This window comes from Typopeltis vanoorti, chromosome 4 (assembly GCF_054136105.1).
Source record: "Typopeltis vanoorti isolate ZY-2024b chromosome 4, IOZ_Tvanoo_1.0, whole genome shotgun sequence".
NCBI lineage: Eukaryota > Metazoa > Arthropoda > Arachnida > Uropygi > Thelyphonidae > Typopeltis > Typopeltis vanoorti.
In genome coordinates, this window is record NC_143552.1 from 113,879,572 (window position 1) to 113,899,403 (window position 19,832).

General features: G+C 33.6%; 1 protein-coding gene across 2 annotated transcripts in view; it reads left to right on the plus strand.

Annotated features, from left to right (window-relative positions):
- The window catches only part of LOC150107620 (cation-dependent mannose-6-phosphate receptor-like), a 65,549-nt gene extending 45,990 nt beyond the window's left edge, over positions 1 to 19,559 (plus strand). Inside the window, exons 5-6 of one of the 2 annotated variants that reach the window (XM_090391424.1) lie at positions 11,910 to 12,036; positions 17,767 to 19,559. In XM_090391424.1, the coding sequence (XP_090247550.1) occupies positions 11,910 to 12,036; positions 17,767 to 17,883 (244 nt within the window). In that variant the 3' untranslated portion in view covers positions 17,884 to 19,559. The remainder of the gene's footprint in view (positions 1 to 11,909; positions 12,037 to 17,766) is intronic. The other variant, XM_090391425.1, reaches the window with a different exon arrangement.
- Positions 19,560 to 19,832: the final 273 nt, after the last annotated feature.

Below are 19,832 nucleotides of genomic sequence, written 5' to 3' on the forward strand. Positions count from 1 at the left end.
TGTAATAAGCTATAATTTTAACTGCTTTAGTAGATCTGCTATTAAAATTGTTCGAAAGTAGATGGGAACGTTGAGTTGGGTGGGGAATGAAGGCCTTTGTGCAATTTGGAACATATAAGGCCAAACTAAATCAGAGTTGGGAGATGGACATTCTGTGGCAGAGAAAACTTACATGGGGTTTTGGTCTGAATCCAAGAGGGAGGGAGGAGAGAGAGAGAGAGAAAGAGCACTCTCAACCCAATCATTTCTTAACCAGTTCTCCTGGAAGGAGAACTGGTTAAGAAATGATTGGGTTGAGAGTGGAGAAGGTTATCATGTATTTGGGTTGGTAAATGTACAATTTGTCTTAGGAATACTTCTGTATCTCTTCCAGCTTGGTCAGTGGCATAGGGAAAGAGAAGTTGTTGGAGTTGTAGTCACTTCTTAGAGTCACCTAAGAAGTGACTTCATAATTTTGGGTAATTGGTGTGCAGAAAGTCAAGCTTGAAGAATTAGAAGCAGTAAATACAGCAGATGAACATGAGTCAAGGAAACCTTAAGCTAGAAGACCTCAAAAACAGAAGATTATAAATTTGGCATTTGTTAGTTAGTAATATTTCACAAGATTTCATGGAGGTATAAGTACCCTTGTGAGGAATTAAGCAGTGTATAATTTGGAAAATTAAGATGGATTGTGGTTGTTGCTAATGTGATTTGGGTTTTTATTAAAAAACGGGGGGGGGGGGGATAAGGATCTGGTCTTTAATGTCTTAGTGATGCACATGAGTATGTTGGCATTTATGCTGTAGATGTTGGTAAAATGCTTTTTGATCACAGTAACACTTTCGTTTTATGCTGAGTGGCCACTTTATTAGGAACAGCATTAAATAACTGTGTGTATTCTCTGTGGCATTGATTCAACTAAGTGTCTAAAATGCTGAGGTACTGTAGAACCATGTAATTTACACATTATTCTACATATTCCTCAAGTATTCCCCATTGAGGAATGATATTGCACAAATCATTCCTCAACTGCAGATATAACTTCATCTGTGATAAATTTCGTTCCTTTCAAGTGTTTCTTTAAATTTGGGAATAGGAAATAGTCAGATGGGACCAGGTCATGTGAATAAGGTGGGTGAGGCAGACATCAAAAGCCCAAGTTGTGTATTGTATGTTTGATTTTATGAACAGTGCAAGCAGGTGTGTCTTCTGCAAAAGCAATATATCTCTGCTCAGTTTACTGTGCTGTTTTTCCCTTCAGCTCTTTCAGAGCTATTAAATAAACTGCTGTTGTAGCAGGTAAACCTTACCATCCATATCCCAAAAGACAATGGCAAGAACCTTCTCTGTTGACTTTTGGGTTCAGAACTTCTTTGGCACCTCGGAGAATCTTTGTCTCTCCATTCCATTGACGTTTGGTCTCTGGGATCATAGTGATGAAGCCATGTTTCATCAAGTCACAATATTGCACCTGATTTCTCAAAATGACCCAAAATCTCTTGAGATGACAGCACATGTTCTCTCTTTTGATCGGCATTCAAACATTTGGGGACCCACTTCACTGAGAGCTTCTGCATGTCCAGATGTTGGTGGATAATGATCCCAACTTGTTTCCTGGATATCCCCAGAGTCTGCATTGTTTTTGGCTGATATTCGTCTATCATCAAGGATCATGGCATGTACTCTATCGATGTTTTCAGTTGTGATCACTGTGGAAGGTCTTCTTGACCTGAGAGCATCTGTTGTGTCAGGATGCCCAGTTTTAAACTTGGCCACCCATCTGGCAACCATTGGATATGCTGATGCACAGTCTCCTAAAGTTTCACACAAAGTTTTTGGTGAATCTCAGTTGCAGACTTTTCTTACAGTGCAAAAAACCTAAAAGAAAAGAACAAATTATTACAATTTGATGAAACATGGAAGTTAAAGGGTTTTAAGATATGTTCTTCCTTTTGGTTATATCAGTTGCTTTAATATAATTTTTGTTCTAGGTGTTTATCAGAACTTGTCAGACCCCCCCCCCCCTATATTTCAAGTAGAAATCTATGGGTGCTTAAAGGTCAAAGCTGTATAACTGCGAGGAGACCTCCACATAGTCTTTAAAGGAATGCAGAGAACCGACCAAAGCTTCTTACCTAATGTCCAATCCTCACCTTCTTGTGGTGCACCCTGTTAGGTATCTACCTGGATACTGAATGAATGAGGATGGGCTGGCAATTTGGGATTTAGCCTACCAAATTGTATTCTTATTGGCTTAAACCACAATACAAAATGATGGTACAACATGACAGAATTTCATGCCAGCTGGGGTGTTGCCTGGTTAACTTCCCCATTGTTTTTGCCAGGGAACCAGGGTGAACAGCAAAAAAAAGTCAGCTACCGGAACAAATCCTAAAAGACACCCAAACTCGTCACCAGAGATCAGATCAGTACTATCAACATAAGAAGCCTGAATGGCAAAGAAATGGAGCTAGCTGAGGAATTGGATAAGTACCAGATCAACATAATAGGGGGTGACTGAAACAAAAAAGACAAAAACTGGTGACATCTTAGTGAGCAATAAATACAAAATATTATATTTAGGCAATGACAATCAAGGAAAAGGAGAAGGGGCCATATATTCAACACTAAATACAAGACTAATCTTCTTGAATGGCAGGCAATATCAAGTAGAGTGATGTGGTCAAATATCAGAATGGGGAATTGGACAATACGACTTAGTCTATGGTTCCACAGAAGATTCTACTAAGGTAGAAGTAGAGGAATTTTTTGAGGCTTTAGAGAAAGCAACTGACATAATGAAAAAGGAATTTTTCATTATATCAGTTGCTGGGGATCTAAATAGCAGAGTAATAAATGATTGTCAGACATACAAAAATATTTTGGGAAAATTTGGAGAAGAGAAAAGCTAATAATAATGGTAAATACCTGTTGGATTTCTGCTTAGGACATGGACTGGTTATTACTAGCACTATGTTCCAACATAAAAATATGCACAAATCCCCATGGAGAGAAGAGGCAAGGAATAACAAAATTCTCATTGACTGTGTTATTGTTGATAGTGATGTTTTCTTCCTGGTGTAGGACACTAGAGTGTACAGAGGATTTGAAATTGTATAATATTGAATTTCATAATAAAAAGAAGAACATGTAAGATACTTTTAAAGCAAATAAAAGTTGAGTAGCTCTCAGATGTGGACTGTAGACTAAAATACACAAACATAATTGAAGAAGAAATGAAAGAGTTTGAGAACAGGAACCAAACCTTGGAGATTCAGTGGCAAGCCTTGAAGAAAACCCTGATTGATTCAGCCAGAGAGGCATGCGTGAGGTTGTCTGCAAGGATAGAAAAATCAGAACTCCATGGTGGACACAGGAAGTTAAAGATATACTGAAGGAAAAGAAGAAAGAATATCAAAAGTTCCTGACAAGTAAGCAAGCTTGTGCTTGAAGAGAATACAGAGAAAAATATAAGAAAGCAAAGCACTGTGTGCAGAACTAGCTAAACAAAAATCATTGGAAGACTTCTTTGGCAAGAACATAGGAAATAAATATCAGGAAGGTGGCAAAATATTCTGGAGGCTATTGAAAAGCTTAAAAATGAAGGAAAGAGTACTATAAAAGGAATCAGAGATGATAAAGGTGACATGAAAACTGAAGATAAAGATATTCTAGCTGTCCGGAGTAATTATTTTGAAAGATTGCTAAATGAAACAAGCAGTGTCAGTATGGTAGTAGAAAACACTCAGTAGGAATGCAATCAGAAATACAGATCCAGCTGGAGTAGATGATTCAACCAGAAATGTATAAAGTTTTACAGAAGCTGCACAGCATAATTCAGAAGGCCTGAACAGAGGGTCGAATTCTGGGTGAGTGTGAAATTAGAGATATTTTCCTACTGAGGGTTTCTGGTAAGATTTATGCAAGCAGCTTTGGAAATGGCTAAGAAAAATTGTGGAAGGAAAGCCTGGTGAAGAACAAGCTGGATTCAGGCCAAATAGAGGTTGTCTGGTCAGATTTGCACTTTAAGACAAATAGTTGAGAACTCTTGGGAATATGACAAGGATATGTGTTTAAGTTTCATAGATCTGGAAAAGGCATATGATAGGGTGCTCTTCAAAATTCTGCAGTTTGAATTTGTAAATGGAATTTCAGAGCTGTATGTCAGCACTTAGAATTTAAGCTGAGACAGGAAGATGGTTTGATTTTAAATGAGGTGTGTGACAAGGCGTGAGGTCCAGTATTATTCATTATCTATGTGGGATCACATTATGAAGGAAAGTGGTATTAAACCTGATATCAAAATTGGTGATGTTAATCTTACTTGTTACTTTCTGTAGATGATCTTATGCTCCTAAATATATCCAGTACAAGTCTGTAATATTCCCTGACTAAATTGAATGACTTTGTAATAAATTTTGTATGAAAACCATCAATAAAAAGACAGTGAAAATAGACAGAAATATTGAAAACATAAACTGTATCCTGAATAGAGAACCTATAGAACAAGTAAAACATATTAGGTATTTAGGCACCATTTTTAGTGAAGATGGAAAATTAAATATGGAAATGGATAACAGAATTAGTAAAGCTGGTAAGGTAGGAAGTCAGCTGAATAAATTTATATGGAATAAGAAAAATTAATCAAAACGCTAAATTAATTGTATACAGTGTTTAAACCAATATTAAATTATAGATCTAACTGGTTTAGAAATAAAACGCTTGACCAAAGACTAAGAGACAACAGATATGAGAGTTCTGAGAAAGATTAGGAGAGTAAACAGATGCTGTTGATGGTAATATCATATTAAAAATGAAGATATTAGGAAAGAACTTGCCATTGCAGAGGTAATATCATATAGTATGGTCACTTAAACAGAATGGGAGAGGAAAGATTAGCAAAACAAGTGTTCTTTACGAAGTTGGTAGGAAAAAAAATTCAGAGGAAGACCAAGATCTAATTGGATTGATAGAGTAAAAATGCCTTAGGAGACAGAAATATAAGATCTGATAATGATGTAACTTTTTCATGTAGTATTATCGTAATAGTACTGATTATGTACTATTATGATAGTACATGTTCCGTACCCCACCCTGAGGGTACATATCAGGAATTTGATGGTGATTTCAGCAATGAAGGAACATTTTAAATAGAATTTAAAATAGTCAGATTCAAATTATGTGCAGTGCAATTTAATATAAGATCTGACACATCTCATTTTAATTTTACTAGCTTTTTTTTTTCCCAGCATATTACTTGTTCTATCCAGTTTCAATGTCTGTTAACCAATTAATTAGTTAGCAGACATTGAAATAGTCATTCGACAAATTTTAGCGTTTTTTTTTTTTTTGTTGTTTCCTTTCCAGCTGTGTGTGATTCTTACTCAATTTCTCACTGATTTCAAATATGTTTTTAATTTATGAGTAACAAGTATATACATTTTTATGGTATAAACACTGTTAACAATATCATACATGCAGAATGAAAGTCAGCTATAATGACTGTCTTAATCTTATAACCTTCTGCTATAAGATGAACTACTCCGTGTTTCCCATTCCAGACCCCAACAGTAACCAGCTAACATAGCATGACTCCACTTCCCTTTATAACTGCCTTCCTTCCTCATAATCTGCTGATGTTCATTACTTACGGACTCTAGATTTTCTGGGGAAAATTCTAGATGTGAGTATGGAAAATGTATTTTCTGAGAAATCTTGCATACCGTGCCATTAAGGAAAAAAACACCTTGAATCATTAGAGAAGGCAGTTGAAATGAAGAAAAAGACTTGTTGGAGATCTAAACAGCAGAGTAGGAAATGAATACCAGCCATACAGAAATGCTTTGGGAAATGGAAAAATAAGGAAAGCTAATAATAAAGTACTTCCTAGATTTCAGTTCAGGATTCAAACTAGCCGTTACTATGTTCCAACATAAAGATGTGCACAAATTTTAATGGAGAGAAGACAAGAAATTAGAAAAGTCTCATTGATTATGCTATTGTTGACAGTGATATCTTCATGCTGGTTCAGGACACAAGAGCATACAAGGAGGATTTGAAATAGCAAGTGATCATCATCCTGATGAGACCTCAATAAAAGTCAAATCTGGTCTGGGTAGTGGCCCTTCCCATAATGCATAGCATTATACATGTCTGTAAGGATATGTGCTATCTGAAAGATATCTTCAAAGTACAAAGAAACCAGAAGAAATGGTTTTTATCTTTTCCCACATCACTCTACTTGATATTGAAGATTATCCTCATTTAGTGTTGTTGCATGCTATCATTACTCCTTTTCCCTGATCATTATTGTATGAATATAACATTTTGTATTTGCTATTTAGGAGAAACTTACCTCTTTTGTCTTCTTTGTTTTGGTAACACCAATAATGTTACTGGTACTTTCCAATTTTTCTGCTGATGCTTCTTACATTTATGTTACTGATCTTGAATTATACTGTTTGTGATTGACTTTGCAGAGTTTATTCCAGTATCTGGCTTCAGTATTAGCTTCCTTGTTTAATCATGCAACAATTCTAGTTTGCATGAAATTCCACCATGTTGCACTTTCATTTTTGTTTTGATTTAAGTCAGTAAGAATACAGTTTGGTCAGATAAATCATGTTGTTACATCATCCTTGTTCCTTCATTTGGTATCTGGGTAGTTCTTACTCATTGGATGTATTATAAGAAGGTGAGGATTGGACGTTAGGTTAGAAGTCACCGTTGGTTCAATTCTCCACATTTCTTAAAAGACCATTTGGAGATCTCCTAGTTATCCAGCTTTAAGCCTTACACGATCCAATAACATTTAATTAAATTTAAAAAAACCTGCTGTTGTCAAATGCAAGTGGACATTATATACAGTAATGATAATAGTGCATTAAAAAAAAAAAACTAGGAAAGGCTGAGAAAATACTGATTTGTCCTCTAAATATTTGTGTTTCTATTTTGCAGCTGTGGTCAGAAGTGACATGGCATAGCATTACTTGCAAAAGCATTTTCTTACTTTTGGTATTCTGTAAATCAATCAAAGAAGCACTTTCCTAGTTTCCTTTGCCCTCCTTTCACAAAGTTTGATGTAGATTGAAAGAACTTGATAAGCAGATAGAGGATATTTAGAGCAAAACGAAAGGTTGTAAAATTTTAAGCCAGTGTTCATTGGTAGAACTTTTATTTCTTGCTGTGTTATTAAACAAAATGAAACTTGCCATAAAAATTCTATTCACATAAATGCTTAATTTTGTAATGTAATTAAAAATAGTTTTAGGGGATAATGCAATTTTTATGGCAATTATTAAAAATGGATTTTTTTTTAACTTGTTAAGCTGAGTTTAAATACTATAAAATTATAAAAAAAAAAAAAAAGTAAGTGAGGTTCATTGTTAATGAACCTGACTAAAAAGTTCAATAACATTTATTATGCCATACTAAATATCTCATCTGCTTAAAGTTCTTTCCATCCATATCAGCTTTTTCAGGAGAAAAAAAAATGGAAACTAAGGAAACTTTCTTCAATTAGATAATGGCAGTCCTTCATTTTTAAGAACAATACTGATTAGAATAAATAAAATTTATTAGCAATATTTTAGGGGTGCTTAAGAGTCAAAGCTGTATAACTAAGAGGAGACCTCCACATCACCTTTAAAGGAATGCAGAGAACTGACCAGTGCTTCTGACTTAATATCCAACCATCACCTTCTCGTGGTGCACCCTGTTAGGTATCTAACAGGGTGCACCATGAGAAGGTGCACATCCTTGTTCATTCAGTAAATGAACAAGGATGGGCTGGCAATTTGGGATTTAGCTGACCAAATTATATTCTTATTGGCTTAAACCAAAATACAAAAAATGATGGTACAACATGAAAGAAATTCATGTCAGCTGGGGCGTCGTCTGGTTAAAACAAGGCCCTCTGTTGTCTTAGTCAGAGAACCTGGGCAAACAGTGAAAAGTCAGCTACTGGAACAAATCCTGAAACCCACCCCAACTCAATATCACCAGAGTTCAAGATCAGTATTATCAACATAAGAAGCCTGAATGGCAAAGAAATGGAGTTAGCTGAGGAATTGGATAAGTACCAGATCAACATAATAGGGGTGACTGAAACAAAAAAGACAAAATCTGGTAAGATTTTTCTGAGCAGTAAATGCAAATTGTTATATTCAGGCAATGACAATCAGGGAAAAGAAGGTGTAGCTATAGTATTGAACACAAAACACGAGGCTAATCTTGAATGGCAAGCAATATCAAGTAGAGTAATGTGGGCAAATATCGGAATGGGGAATTGGACAATACGACTTAGTCTATGGTCCCACAGAAGGTTCTACTAAGGTAGAAGTGAAGGAATTTTTTGAGGCTTTAGAGAAAGCAACTGACATAATGAAAAAGGAATTTTTCATTATATCAGTTGCTGGGGATCTAAATAGCAGAGTAGGAAATGATTGTTAGACATACAAAAATATTTTGGGAAAATTTGTAGAAAAGAAAAGAGCAAAGCGAATAATATTGACAAATACCTGTTGGATTTCTGCTCAGGACATGGACAGGTTATTATTAACACAATGTTCCAACATAAAAATATGCACAAATTTACATGGTGAGAAGAGGCAAGGAATCAGTAGTCAATATTGATTCCTTGTTGATGTTTTCCCACTGGTGCAGGACACTAGAGTGTACAGAGGATTTGAAATTGGAACTAATCACCATTTAGTCTAGTCAGATAAAATTCGACTAGATTTTATCTGACTGAATTTCATACTGAAAACAAGAACATGTAAGAAAGTTTTAAAGCGAATAAAAGTTGAGCAGCTCTCTGACATAAACTGTAGACTAAAATACATAAACATTATTCAATAAAAAATGAAATTGAGAACAGGAACCAAACCTTGGAGAGTCGGTGACAAATCCTGAAGAAAACATCGATTGATGCTGCCAGAAAGGCATGTGGTGAGGTTGTCTGCAAGGATAGAAAAATCAGAACCCCATGATGGACACTGGAAGTTAAAGAAACACCGAAGGAAAAGAAGAAAGCATATCAAAAGTTCCTGACAAATAAGTCAGCTTGTAATCTTAGAGAATACAGACAAATGTAAGAAAGCTAAACTGTGAAAAATAGCTAAACAAAAGTCATGGAAAACTTTGGTAAGAACAGAGAAAATAAATATCAGGAAGGTGGCAAAATATTCTGGAGGCTGTTGAAAAAGCTCAGAAATGGAGGAAAGAGTGTGTAAAAGGAATTAGAGATGATAAAGGTGAAATTGGTGAAAAAGATATCCTTGATGTATGGAGTAATTACTTCGAAAAATTGCTAAATGAAATTTAGCAATAATGACAGCACAGTAAAAAAACACTCAACAGACATGCAATTAGGAATACATATCCATACTTGAAGTAGAAAAAGCCATCAAAAATCTGAAATTTGGAAAGGCAGCAGGATAGATGATATTCGACCAGAAATGCTCAAGTATGGAGTTATAAAAGTCTCACAGTGACTGCACTGCATTAGTTATGAAGGCCTGGACACAGGAACGAATTCTAGATGATTGGAGTAGAGCTCTCGTAGTACCCATATCCAAAAAATGGGAAATAAAACTGAATGTTAGAATTACAGAGGTTTTTTTTTTTTTTTTCCCTACTGAGTGTTCCTGGTAAGATTTATTCAAGTATACTTGAGAAATGGTTGAGAAGGATTGTGGAAGGGAAGCTTTGTGAAGAATAAGCTGCATTCAGACAAAATAGAGGCTGTCAGGATCAAATTTTCACGTTATGAAAACTAGTTGAGAAATTGTGGAATATAACAAAGATTTAAGATTTGGATATCTGGAAAAGGCATATGACAGAGTGCCAAGAGAGAAGCTGTTCAAAGTGCTACAGTTGTATGGTGTCAATGGAGCATTATATCAAGCAATACATAGTCTTTATTTACATTGTAAGTCAGCGGTTAGAATTGAAGGAAGTCCAGGAAAATTTGTTTTTATGTTAAATCTGGTGTCAGACAAGTATGTACATTATCCCCCTCTGTTATTTATTATCTATATGGATCACATTATGAAGGAAAGTGGTATTAAACCTGATAACAAAATTGGAGATGTTAATCTCAGCTCTTTGCTTTATGTAGATGATGTTATACTTCTAAATAAATCCACTACAAGTCTGCAAGATTCCCTGACTGAAGTGAATAACTGTTGTAATAGATATGGTATGAAGAGCATTAAACAGACAAAGACAATGAAAACAGGCAGAAACATTGAAAACACCAATTGTATTCTTAATGGTGAACCTAAAGAACAAGTAAAATATTTCAGCTACTTAAGCACGATTTTCGTGAAGATGGTAAATTAAATATGGAAATAAACAACAGAATCAACAAAGCTGGTATGGTAGGAAGTCAACTGAATAAATTTATATGGAATAAGAAAGAAATTAGTCAAAACACTAAATTAGCTGTATACTGTTCAAACCAATTTTAACTTATGCATCTGAGAGCTGGGTTGGAAATAAAACACTTGACCAAAGATTAGTGACCACAGATATGAGAGTCCTGAGAAAGATTACAGGGGTGAACAGATGGCATCAGTGGCAATGTCATATTAAAAACTTATTAGGATATTAGGAAAGAACTTAATATTGTTAGCCTCCAGGAATGTGTTAGCAGAGCTAATCTCAGGTGGTATGGTCATTTAAACAGAATGTGAGAGGAAAGATTAGCAAAACAAGCATTCTTTGCCAGGTTGGCAGGAAAAAGACCCTGAGGAAGACCAAAATATAGGTAGATTGATGCAGTAAAAAGTGCCTTAGAAGATAGAAATATAAGATCTGATAATGTTGAAATCTTGACAAGTAACAGGTTGTTTGGAGGAAAATTGTAGATAGGAAGTTAGTATTGGTGTAAGGTTTTGATGCAGTGGTATCATATCTTGTACACCACTTTAGGATATATATCAGGAATTTGATGATGACCAATATTTTGCCAAAACTAACTATATCATAATCATAGTAGTTATATGCACCATTTATCTCTCTCTCTCTCACACACACACACACAAGAAAAAGACATGTAGCATATCTTAAATCCTACTTTGCACCCTGTAAGTACAATATATGGACAATGCTGCAGTTGCTTCAAGTTGTGGCAATTGCTTTTGCTGTCATTTTTGTTTTGAGTTCATTGTTACATACTCTGTAATTTTGGCCTCATTGCTTTGGACATGTGACTCATGATTTCAGATGAATATGGTGAAATTATTGGTAATAAATTATATTATCTTCAGTTTCTCTTATTCTTTAATCTTAAAAGTGATAAAAGCTTAAAAGAGAAGTCTTGGTATGTGTTCTTCATAAAGTATTTGTAGTTAGAAGATAACAGCAGAAGAGATAGCAATATTGTTTTTGCACATATATTGTAATTATGATATTTTTGCCTTAATTCCCATTGTCAAGTGATATTTATTTTTACAAGCTCTGGTAAAGATTTCATCTGAGAGATAGATATAGCTGGAAAGATATATTACTATAGTATTTTTAAGCCTTGCAAATTTAGTAACATTGAAAATAAAAAATTTTAAATTGACATGCTTTAAGATGTATGATACATGTTATTTGTTTGAAGAGATTTTTACTCAGAGTAAATGCTTTTCAAATAGTGATAGTGTAATGAGAAAACGTTTTAAAATTGCATACAGCATTTAAAAGTACCATATACATGGTTTAAGATGATCAAAGATCTCATATTTAATTTTATGTTGTGGATTTAAACAAAAACTCAACTTGCAAGTGTTGCTAGTTTAGTTTTTATTTAAAGCAGTGATATGTAAAAGAGTAATAGCATAAACAAATAAACCTGAAAAAAAAATCAAAGTATTTTAGTATCCTATTAATTAATAAATATTAAATGTTGCTTTCTTTTTTTATATATATATATATAGATTCTTTACAACAGTGGGAATTTACTTTTTCTTGGGTTTTCTCTATCAGCGACTCATTGTTGGAGCAAAAGGAGTTGAACAGCTTCCTAATTACACTTTTTGGAAGGACTTTGGAAATCTTGAAGCTGTAAGAATTTTTTTTTTCTTTTTCTTATATAGTATATCTCAAAATACATGCTGTTTAATTTTATAAAGATCTGATAGGTCATAAAAGCATTGTTGAGTGCTATTTCAAGAGTAGTAGCAAATCAAAGATTGTATCAGAGGGAAGTATAAATAAAATATTTCCAGAAAAGCAGCACTTCTCCTTCCATCTGTGAATTGGTGTTTTATTCACAAGTTAACCAAAATTGCTACTCAAGACTCAAGAATAAGAACTAATTCCTAGGCTACCAAGGTCTCCTGATTTTACATCACTAGACTTTGTATGTGTGTTACAAGTCTCATATTGTACTCTCTGACAATGTCTTAGTGACTGAGACAAAATATTGGAAGAATTAAATATTATTTTTAATCCTTTTTCAATGCTGTTTACTCCATTAAGCCTTTAACAAGAGTTACTCACATGATCTTCCCTTAGTAAACCCATGCTGTTCATTGCAAATTATAGATTCTTTGTCAACCCAGTTCTCTGCAATCTCATACCAACTTTTATAAGTTCAGTGCTGCTTAATGGATTTTGGTTGTTGATTATCCTTAAACATTCAAATATAATACACCATCATAGAACTTCTCCCATCATCATTAATACAAAAAAAAGGAAATTCTTCCTGATTTGAACATGCTTTTGGCAAAATGCCAAATTTCAAAGTATATCTCAAAATTAATTATACATGTATTTTATTTATTTTGTTATTATTATTATTATTATTTTTTTTTATAATACAAAAATGTTGATGAATTTTGAACACAGTAAAATGTCTGCATTATTTTGTTATCTGCTAGTCATTTAGGCTATAGCTGGCTCCTTTCTTATGAGACTGATGGATTTCACAAAATCCATCAGTCTATCTGTATGCAAGTTATTAGAAAACTGTGGCTGGTGAATATTATTCAGATTTAGTATTTGGAATTCTTGCAGTGCTTTAAGCCACTTCAGTGGTTTGAGTCAGATCATTTGCATGGTACAAAGAGGTAAAACATAGTGAAATATATTGCAATAACTGCTCCACTTCCTGATTGTGTTCCAAGTTTGGCTTTGGTATGAGTCCATTTGGAAAAATGATTCATATTGATATTGATGATTTATTACTATTATTATTATTATTATCTGTTTCAATAAGGAAATACCATGAGTAGGCATATTTAAAGAAATTGTAATACTGGAATAAACTCATGTAAAATATTCTTTTATTAGTATACTTTCCACACTAATATTTCACATGAAATATTTCCTGTGCATCAATTCTATAAAAGCCTTTTATTAACTTAAATGTTTCTGTCATTCAGCTTTTGCTCCTCAACTCGGTCTCTGTCATAAGGAACATTCTGCAGACCATTCTCTATCTTGGTCACTCACCACATGATCCTCTTTTCCATTTTTTTCATTCCATAGGTTATTACACCTGAGCACAGTAAGCTAGATGTTGCTTTATAAAGCCACATCTAGGTGGCTTTCTCATTCCTCTTTATAAAGCCATTTCAAGGCTTTATAAAGAGGAATAATAGCTTTCTTATCTCTGCTTGTTAGTGCACGTTCTTCAATAACCTAAGTAATCCTGTGAGCTTTTGTAATATGCCTTATGAATTTCAATTCCCTAATTGCTACCCCTCCTCCCCCCAGATTTCTAGCATCATCGGTTTTTTGCAGTACAGTTCCATCAATATGATGGAACTGTACAACTGTACTTTTGGGATATTGTTTGGGATGAATCTTTTTATCCCAAAATGCATAACTTACCCCATTTTTTCACATTAAACTCATTACGTTTTGCCTATAGTGTCAGCCTATTTAAATCATCTAGCAGCGTTCTACATCACTTAATCTTTTGATATTAGCTGTTATACTTACTAACTAGTTTTGATGAAAAAAAGATATTTCCTTTCAGATCATTTCCAATATCAGTTATGTACAACTTAAACAGCAGTAGTCCAAACACAGAGCCTTGAGGTATACACACCATTAGTCATGTGCTTTCTCCTGGATTCTGTTCTTCCATATACTGCTCTTTGGTATCTGTCCATCACACACCTCCTATCTATACCACCAGCTTTATATCCATTTCCATTTGTTAAACTTCCATGTGATATCCTGTAAAATGCCTTCGCAAAATCCATTAGTATCAATTTCGTCATTATTTTTATCCAACTTGATCATCACTCTATCATAAAAAGTTACTAAATTACTAAGGCATGACTTACCTTTCCCAAATCTATGCTACTCTTCATAGAGTATTATATTTTTATTTGGCCATACCTGAATCACTTTGACCAACTTTTTCAATGGAGTAGATGATATTCTGAAATGCTTCTCAGATGTAGAGGAATAAGTTTCACAGCTGCACAACATGTGATCTGGTCAGAAGATCAGATTGCAGATGATTGAAGTATAGCTCTCATATCCATCTATAAAAAGGAAAATAAAATGAAATGTGAGAATAGAATGATATAAGAGGGCTAAGCTATTTGTGAAAGTAGGTAACCAAGTCATGGGAAAACTGGTAAAAATGTAGAAGATGATTGCAACAAAGGTGGCAAAATATTTTGGAGGCTGCTGAAGCTTCGAAATGGATGCAAGTGTACTGCGAGAGGAATCAAAGATAAAAAAGACTAAAGATGATATAAAAACTGAAGATAAAGCTATTCTGATTTCCTGGAGTAATTACATTGAAAATTGCTAAATGAAGCAAGCAGTAACGGTGGTAGGAAATGCTCAAGTGGAATGCAATCAGGATTACATATCAATACTTGAGGTAGAAAAGTCCATCAGAAACCAGAAATGCAGAAATGATCCAAGAAGCTCTGGTCAATAGGTTGAATTCCAGATAACTGGAGTAGAGTTCCTAGTTCCCATCTGTAAAAGAGAGAAATAAAGCAATTCCATTGCTTTATTTCTCTCTTTTTTTTTCTCTCTCTCTCTCTCTCTCTCTCTACATATATTCTCACATTTTCTCAATTATTTGTTGTGAAGTGAAAATGTGAGAATATAATCGGTATCTGTACTCATATTTTATAGATTTGGGGAAAGTATACGACAAGGTGCCAAGAGAGAAGCATCTCAAACACCATGATTACATGGTGTAAACATAATATTATACATAAATCTATATTTAAGTAATAAGCCAGCAGCTAGAATTGAAGTACAGGAAGATAGTTTGAAGTAATTCAGTGTATTACAAAGATTGCATGCATCTACTGTCTTGTTCATCAACAATATGGACATTATGGAAGAAAGTGGAATTAAATCTGATATCAGAATCAGACAGATCAAACTTAGCTTCTTGCATTATGTAGATCAGGCGTGGCCAACTTCATTCTGTACAAGGGCCAATATATGATGAGTGGTAGCCAGAACTTAAATAAAAATAAACTCTGCATTTTTTCAAGGCAATAGGTATATGTATTGAATTACTATATTTGTTAAATCATTTTACTACTGCGTTACTCTGGAGCACATAGAAATCTACCACTACTACTACTCGCACAGAGAAGCAGTAGATTTTTTAAATCGAGTAATCTTTTTAAAGCAATTTTGATTCCGTGTTGAGAATATAAATTGTTTCCGTCATCAGAAATAATGAATATAACTATCATATCAATCAGAAATAGCTAAATTGATAATACATATAATTTAATATAGTTTTTATCCTGCATCAGGCCGCACAAAATCATGTTACGGCCGCATATGGACCCCGGGCCTGCTGTTGGCCACCTATGATGTACATGATGCGTTCCTCAACAAATCCACGGTAAGTCTCTAGGATTGTTAACTAAACTGAGTTAAGAGTTATTATAAATTTGGTATGAAAATCAGAATAAAAAGACCAAAGCTATGAAAATTTTCAGGAAAACAGAAAATTTCAGCTGCAGTCTCAATGGCAAACCTGTAGCTGAAGTAAAATATTTCAGCTAATTAGACACAATTTTTAGTGAAGATGACAAATTAAATATTGAAATAGACAACAGATTAAGCAAAGCTGGTATTTGTTGAAAAGTTAACTGAATAAATTAATGATTTAGTCAAAATACTAAACTAGCTGTATACAAGATAATGTTCAGACTACTTTAACTTATGGATCTGAGAGTTTATTATTTTAACTAAATCAAAATTATTCAGAGACCACAGATGAAAGTTGAGGAAAAATGAAAGTATATTAAAAATGTGGATATGTTAACTCGGTTTAGTTAACAATCCTAGAAAGGAAGGAACTTGATCTTGTTAGTAGTATTCAGGAATCAATGGTTATAGCCAATCTCAGGTAATATGCTCACTTAAACAGAATGAAAAGGTTAGCAAAATAGGTGTTTAATGCTAGGAAAAAAGACACTAAGACCAAGAACTACAGATTAATGCAGTTAAAAGTGCCTTAGAAGGCTGAAATATAATATGACAGTATTGGAGTCCTAACAGATATGCCTAATTTATAGGAAAATTGTTCATAAATTTTAGCAACATTAGTAATGTAAGCCTTTCATGTTGTACTATCATAACATCATAGATAAAAACAAATGTACACCTCTTGAGGGTTACATATCAGAAATTTAATGATTATAGAAATTTTAGATCTCTTATTTTGCCACTCGTATTAGCAAAATAAAATGCACTGTTAAATTCTCCTCTGAACAGTTTAATCTTTTATTACATGTTAAGAGTTAACTAGTCTTAATCCTCATTTGATGGAATGGCATAGTGTTCCACAATTTTTGTTGTTAAACCAGTCCTAGGGGTCAAGACTGTTGGATAAGTGGTTTTCTTTATGATTCTGTTTTTCTGAAAATAATTTGAATTTATGATAATCCAGCAGTTTTAACAGCATTTCCTCTACTGGGGATTTTAAGATTATACTGCAACCATACTCGGTCACTGGTACCTCATTTGTACTTTAAGAACAGGATGGACCACTAGAAAGTGAACTTGGTATTTGATTGGGAGAGCTATGTATTATGCTTCACTTCCTCTTCTGCTGTTAGAACTGCTGTTATTGTTTGTTTACAGACAATAGATAACAATCCTACTGGACTTACCAAGTGACAGGCTAATAAACTGTCCTGTGGAAAAATTTGACACACTTTCAGCTCTCAGCCAAAGAAAAGCTGGACAAATTATTAGGGGAAAGACCACAATCCAGGAAAAAGTAAATGAAATTGAAAGGAACATCTAATGAAAATTGCAACATGGAATGCAAGCAGCATTCCATGTTGCAATTTTCATCTATCAAAGGCCTTTAAAAAATCCAAGTATGCCATTGTATATGCATCTCTTTTATCCAATGAATTCATCATCTTGTTATAGTACATAAGCAGATTGATAAAACATAACCTCTCTCTCTCTAACAAACCCATACATATCATCATAGAGAATACTGCTATTATCAACCAAATTCTGATTCTCATCAGCCTCTCTAGTACTACTAGAGAGGCTGGGGAGAATTCCCTCCTCTTTCCCGTTGTGAAGTGCAACAGTGTTTTCCACTTTCTACCTCTGAGACTCATCCTATTGCAAGACTCATGTCAAACAGTGGTGTCATTAATTCCCTGGAGCATTCCTCCAAAACATGCAGTGATATATTGTTAAGTCCTACTGCCTTTATTACATTTTTACTTAATTCCTCAATATACCTCTTATTCCACTTGAATAGAGCAGAAGTATAGAAGTCATTAAACTGTTGGTAACATGAAAAATTTTGGTTCTTTGTAGGATGGATGTGACTTTATATGTCGATGTGGACCAAGACAGGAATCACAAGCATATAGGGGTATAGATGACAGAGTTGGTAGAGATGAAGATAGGGATGATCAACTTCTCACCATGTGAAGGGGAAAAAAGTCTATAGTGGGAAAAGAATCTAATAAATATATTATGAAATATTTTTTTTAAGTAATCTAAATTCTTGTATAATAAAGAGCATCACTGTAGAATTTTTAATGTTTTTTTTATATTTCATTTTGGTGCTGAAAACATTTATGCACTTATCATGATCATTTTAGTTATTAAAAAAAAAGTATTTGCTTCTTCAGAACATTTTGTAAGTACAAATAAGATTAAAGTGCCTAAGATCATGATGTGGGAAAATAAGCAAATTGCATCCTGTGATTAAAAATAAATAAATAAACTGAAAGAAACGTGTATTCAGTTTTGTTTTAGACTTTCACTATGCATACTTTTTTGGTAACAAAAATTGTATTTGGTATATACATCAGCATAAATGTACCTAAATGCCAGCTGCAAACTAAAGGTTTTTCTAGTTCACTTGCATTTTAATTTTTCCCCTCCTTGAAAACCGTGTTAATACCATTTCCGTGATATTAGTAATTGCATCTATTTCTATATGTATGCATGCATACACACACACACATATGTGCATATATATATATATATATATATATTAATTAAGAATTGTGTCAAATCTATAATTGTGTGTATGTGTGTTGCATATGCACATGTGATACATTTTTCCTGTGATAACTGTGTAAAGCATGTTACAGAGTGTACTTGCTTATTAATGTTAAAAATGATTTAGATAACATATTAATATGGCATTATGTAGTTAAAATTATATGCTTGTGATGTTTTTGGTTGTTACTTAAATGTATTCAGTGAAAAAATATCTTCTGTAATCTTTTGTATTTAAAAGCCATAAAACTGTAAAGTGAAAAGAAGAATTGTAGATAGTTGAAAGTAATATTGATGGCTTATGCAGTTAGGTGAAGTCGAGGTTCCTGAAAGCACTATGATTCAGTGGGATTCATTTCCTCATTACTTAATAATCCTGGAAAATACAAGTTTCTCACATGTGCCCATTGACTCATTTGGAATTTATCAAGTCGGATATGAAACTGAATTACCAAATTGACAGTAGAAATGATAACTTATCTCTAATTTTTCTTGTGAACAAAATCTGCATATTGGACTTTTTTTTTTGTCCTTTTTTTTTTCCAAAAAAAATGCAGGGTTGATTCATTCTATGATGAAATACTATTTTTCTCCTTATACTACCCTGATAGTGCTTTCAGTAATATCTAAATTATTTTGTAACCTTTATGCCTTTTGAAGTACTTGAATTTTTCAAGATTCATTTCACCTTTAGATATGTATTACACAATGGAGATCATAGAGTCCCAAGGTTTTAAAACTATGTTCAAACTGTATTCTCTTGAACTATGAATGAAAACTTATAGCTTTCACAAGATTCAACAAAGAATTGTTCTACATGCTTCTTTCATTTGCTCTTTGTGAAATCTTATGTGTCATCATTATCTGTTTACCATTTTAATTCTCATTATTTTCATTTTCAGAATAGAATTAGTAAATTTTGAGATTTATCCCTTCTTTTCTTATTTAATAAGTTAAGTTTCAGTGAAATTTTGGTTTTATGATCCTTTATTGCAGCATTCAGTATTTTTTCCAAAATTTTTACATGCAAGTCTGTTTTAGCTTTTGTTATTTGTAACTCATTTGCACAGTATTATTTCACATATATATTATTATTATTATTATTATTATTATTATTATTATTATTATTTTGACACCTCCAGGGAGTCCAAAGACTCATCGAGGGAGAGTGTGCTGACAGCATCGAACGATTGGGCCCCTTCCAACTACTAACCGCGCTCAAACTTACTTAACTGAGCCATTAGTAGCAGAGGCTCTACCAATCGACCAACCTTTGCCGGCAATATATAAATACTATTTTTAGATTTAGCAGTTTTGCTATTTCTTTGAACAGCTTCTACATATCTCATTTACAGGCAATTCAATGAGAA